General features: G+C 38.6%; 1 protein-coding gene across 1 annotated transcript; it reads right to left on the bottom strand.

The window, feature by feature from the left end:
• Positions 1-2409: 2409 nt before the first annotated feature.
• LOC128030955 (uncharacterized) lies at positions 2410-3653 on the bottom strand. Its single transcript, XM_052619059.1, has one exon. The coding sequence runs from the start codon at positions 3501-3503 to the stop codon at positions 2826-2828; it is 678 nt and encodes a 225-aa protein (XP_052475019.1). The 5' UTR covers positions 3504-3653; the 3' UTR covers positions 2410-2825.
• Between the last annotated feature and the right edge of the window lie 250 nt (positions 3654-3903).

The following is a 3903-nucleotide window of genomic DNA, read 5'->3' on the forward strand; positions in this document are numbered from 1 at the left end:
GTAATAAGCAATATTTTAAAATCTATACGATGTTTGATAGGGAGCCAGTGCAGTGTGGACAGGACCGGGCTAATATGGTCATACTTCCTGGTTCTAGTAAGAACTCTTGCTGCTGCATTTTGGACTAGCTGTAGTTTGTTTACCAAGCGTGCAGAACAACCACCCAATAAAGCATTACAGTAGTCTAACCTTGAAGTCATAAATGCATGGATTAACATTTCTGCATTTGACATTGAGAGCATAGGCCGTAATTTAGATATATTTTTGAGATGGAAAAATGCAGTTTTACAAATGCTAGAAACGTGGCTTTCTAAGGAAAGATTGCGATCAAGTAGCACACCTAGGTTCCTAACTGATGACGAAGAATTGACAGAGCAACCATCAAGTCTTAGACAGTGTTCTAGGTTATTACAAGTAGAGTTTTTAGGCCCTATGATTAACACCTCTGTTTTTTCTGAATTTAGCAGTAAGAAATTACTCGTCATCCAATTTTTTATATCGACTATGCATTCCATTAGTTTTTCAAATTGGTGTGTTTCACCGGGCTGCGAGGAAATATAGAGCTGCATATCATCAGCATAACAGTGAAAGCTAACACCATGTTTCCTGATGATATCTCCCAAGGGTAACATATAAAGCGTGAAGAGTAGCGGCCCTAGAACTGAGCCTTGAGGTACTCCATACTGCACTTGTGATCGATATGATACATCTTCATTCACTGCTACGAACTGATGGCGGTCATATAAGTACGATTTAAACCATGCTAATGCACTTCCACTGATGCCAACAAAGTGTTCAAGTCTATGCAAAAGAATGTTGTGGTCAATTGTGTCAAACGCAGCACTAAGATCCAATAAAACTAATAGAGAGATACACCCACGATCAGATGATAAGAGCAGATCATTTGTAACTCTAAGGAGAGCAGTTTCAGTACTATGATACGGTCTAAATCCTGACTGGAAATCCTTACATATACCATTTTTCTCTAAGAAGGAATATAATTGTGAGGATACCACCTTTTCTAGTATCTTGGACAGAAAAGGGAGATTCGAGATTGGTCTATAATTAACTAGTTCTCTGGGGTCAAGTTGTGGCTTTTTTATGAGAGGCTTAATAACAGCCAGTTTGAAGGTTTTGGGGACATGTCCTAATAACAATGAGGAATTAATAATAGTCAGAAGAGGACCTATGACTTCTGGAAGCACCTCTTTTAAGAGCTTAGATGGTATAGGGTCTAACATACATGTTGTAAGTTTAGATGATTTAACAAGTTTATACAATTCTTCCTCTCCTATAGTAGAGAATGAGTGGAACTGTTCCTCAGGGGGTCTATAGTGCACTGTCTGATGCGAAACTGTAGCTGACGGCTGAATGGTTGCAATTTTATCTCTAATAGTATCGATTTTAGAAGTAAAGTAGTTCATAAAGTCATTACTGCTGTGGTGTTGGGAAATGTCAACACTTGTTGAGGCTTTATTTTTCGTTAATTTAGCCACTGTATTGAATAAATACCTGGGGTTATGTTTGTTTTCTTCTAAAAGAGAAGAAAAGTAATCAGATCTAGCAGTTTTTAATGCTTTTCGGTAGGATATGCTACTTTCCCGCCAAGCAATACGAAATACCTCTAGTTTTGTTTTCCTCCAGCTGCGCTCCATTTTTCGGGCTGCTCTCTTTAGGGTGCGAGTATGCTCATTATACCATGGTGTCAAACTGTTTTCCTTAACCTTTCTTAAGCGTAAAGGAGCAACTGTATTTAAAGTGCTAGAAAAGAGAGAGTCCATAGTTTCTGTTACATCATCAAGTTGTTCTGAGGTTTTGGATATGCTAAGGAATTCGGATACATCAGGAAGATAACTTAAAAAGCTGTCTTTTGTGGTAGAAGTGATGGTTCTTCGATACTTGTAACAAGAAGTAGAATTTACAATTTTGGCTATATGAAGTTTACACAGAACTAAATAATGATCTGAGATATCATCACTTGGCTGAATAATTTCAACACTATCAACATCAATTCCATGTGACAGTATTAAATCTAGAGTATGATTTCGACAATGAGTAGGTCCTGAAACGTGTTGTCTAACACCAATAGAGTTCAGAATGTCTATAAATGCTGATCCCAATACATCTTTTTCATTATCGACATGGATATTAAAATCACCAACTATTAAGACTTTATCTGCAGCCAGAACTAACTCGGATGTAAAATCACCAAACTCTTTAATAAAGTCTGTATGGTGCCCTGGTGGCCTGTATACAGTAGCCAGTACAAACATAACAGGGGATTTATCATTAACATTGGTTTCTCTGGATAATGTTATATGAAGCACCATTACTTCAAACGAGTTATACTTGAAGCCTGCCCTCTGAGAAATCCTGAAAACGTTATTATAAATTGAAGCAAGACGCGGCTCGTGTTTATAACAATAATCTTGGGGGGTGGACTCATTTAAAATAATGTAATCATCAGGTTTTAGCCAGGTTTCTGTCAAGCAGAGCACATCTATATTATGATCAGTTATCATATTATTTACAAAAAGTGTTTTCGTAGAAATGGATCTGATATTCAATAAGCCAATCTTTATCATTTGTTTATCCATATTGCATTTGTTTTTTATTTGTTGAACCTCAATTAAATTGTTAACCTTAACTTGGTTTGGACGTTTTTTGTATTTTCTAGTTCGTGGAACAGACACAGTCTCTATAGTGTGATATCTAGGTGAAAGAGTCTCTATGTGCTGAGAATTAACTGACCTCTGTGACGGGAGGCAGCTAGCAGACGGTCGGTTTAGCCAGTCTGTCTGCTTCCTGACCTGGGCCCCAGTTAGTCAAGTATAAACACTAAGACTATTTGCCATATTTCTAGACAGAAGAGTGGCGCCACCCCAGGAGGGATGAAGACCATCTCTTTTAAACAGGTCAGGTCTGCCCCAAAAGCTCGTCCAATTGTCTATATAACCTATGTTATTCTGTGGGCACCACTTAGACATCCAGCCATTGAGTGATGACAATCTGCTATGCATCTCATCACCACGGTAAGCAGGGAGGGGACCAGAGCATATTACAGTGTCTGACATCGTGCTTGCAAGTTCACACACCTCTTTAAAGTTATTTTTAGTGATCTCCGACTGGCGAAGTCGAACATCATTAGCGCCGGCATGAATAACAATCTTACTGTATTTACGTTTAGCATTAGCCAGCACTTTTAAATTTGCCAAGATGTCAGGCGCTCTGGCTCCCGGTAAACATTTGACTATGGTGGCTGGTGTCTCTATATTCACGTTCCGTACAATAGAATCGCCAATAACTAGAGCACTTTCATCAGGTTTCTCAGTGGGTGCATCACTGAGTGGGGAGAACCTGTTTAATGTTTTGATCGGAACAGAAGAGCGGTGTTTTGACCCACGACTATGCTGCCTCACCGTCACCCAGTTGCCCTGCTGCAGGGGCTCTGCTGGAACCGGACAATGTACAGGAATCCCTGAGCTAGACGCATCCAAAGCCATATCTAGAGCCCTAACATTCTTACTGTCCTCAATTAAAGTTTGGATGCGTGTCTCTAATTCTGAAATCTTCTGTCAGCCTAACTGTTTCCCTGCATTTATCACATGTGAATCCCTCATCAGCGACAGAGATAGACAAACTGTACATGTGGCAAGAGGTGCAAATAACAATTGTAGGAGAAGCCATTACTCACCGTGCTTGATGAAATATTCTTACTGCGGTTGTTTGATGAACTTGTGGAAAACTGCCATAATATCATTTTGATTACTTTCTGATAGATTGGACACAATTATATAAAATTATTTCATTAATGTAACATTACTGTATAATACAACAAGATAATTATCACACACACGTGTGTGTGTGTGTATATATATATTTATATATATATATATATATACA

The sequence above is a fragment of the Carassius gibelio genome, chromosome A16 (genome assembly GCF_023724105.1).
Source record: "Carassius gibelio isolate Cgi1373 ecotype wild population from Czech Republic chromosome A16, carGib1.2-hapl.c, whole genome shotgun sequence".
Classification (NCBI taxonomy): domain Eukaryota; kingdom Metazoa; phylum Chordata; class Actinopteri; order Cypriniformes; family Cyprinidae; genus Carassius; species Carassius gibelio.

Bases quoted from the DNA above. Each gene is read 5' to 3' on its own strand.
- LOC128030955 (XM_052619059.1), bottom strand. From the start codon at position 3,503: ATGGCTTTGGATGCGTCTAGCTCAGGGATTCCTGTACATTGTCCGGTT.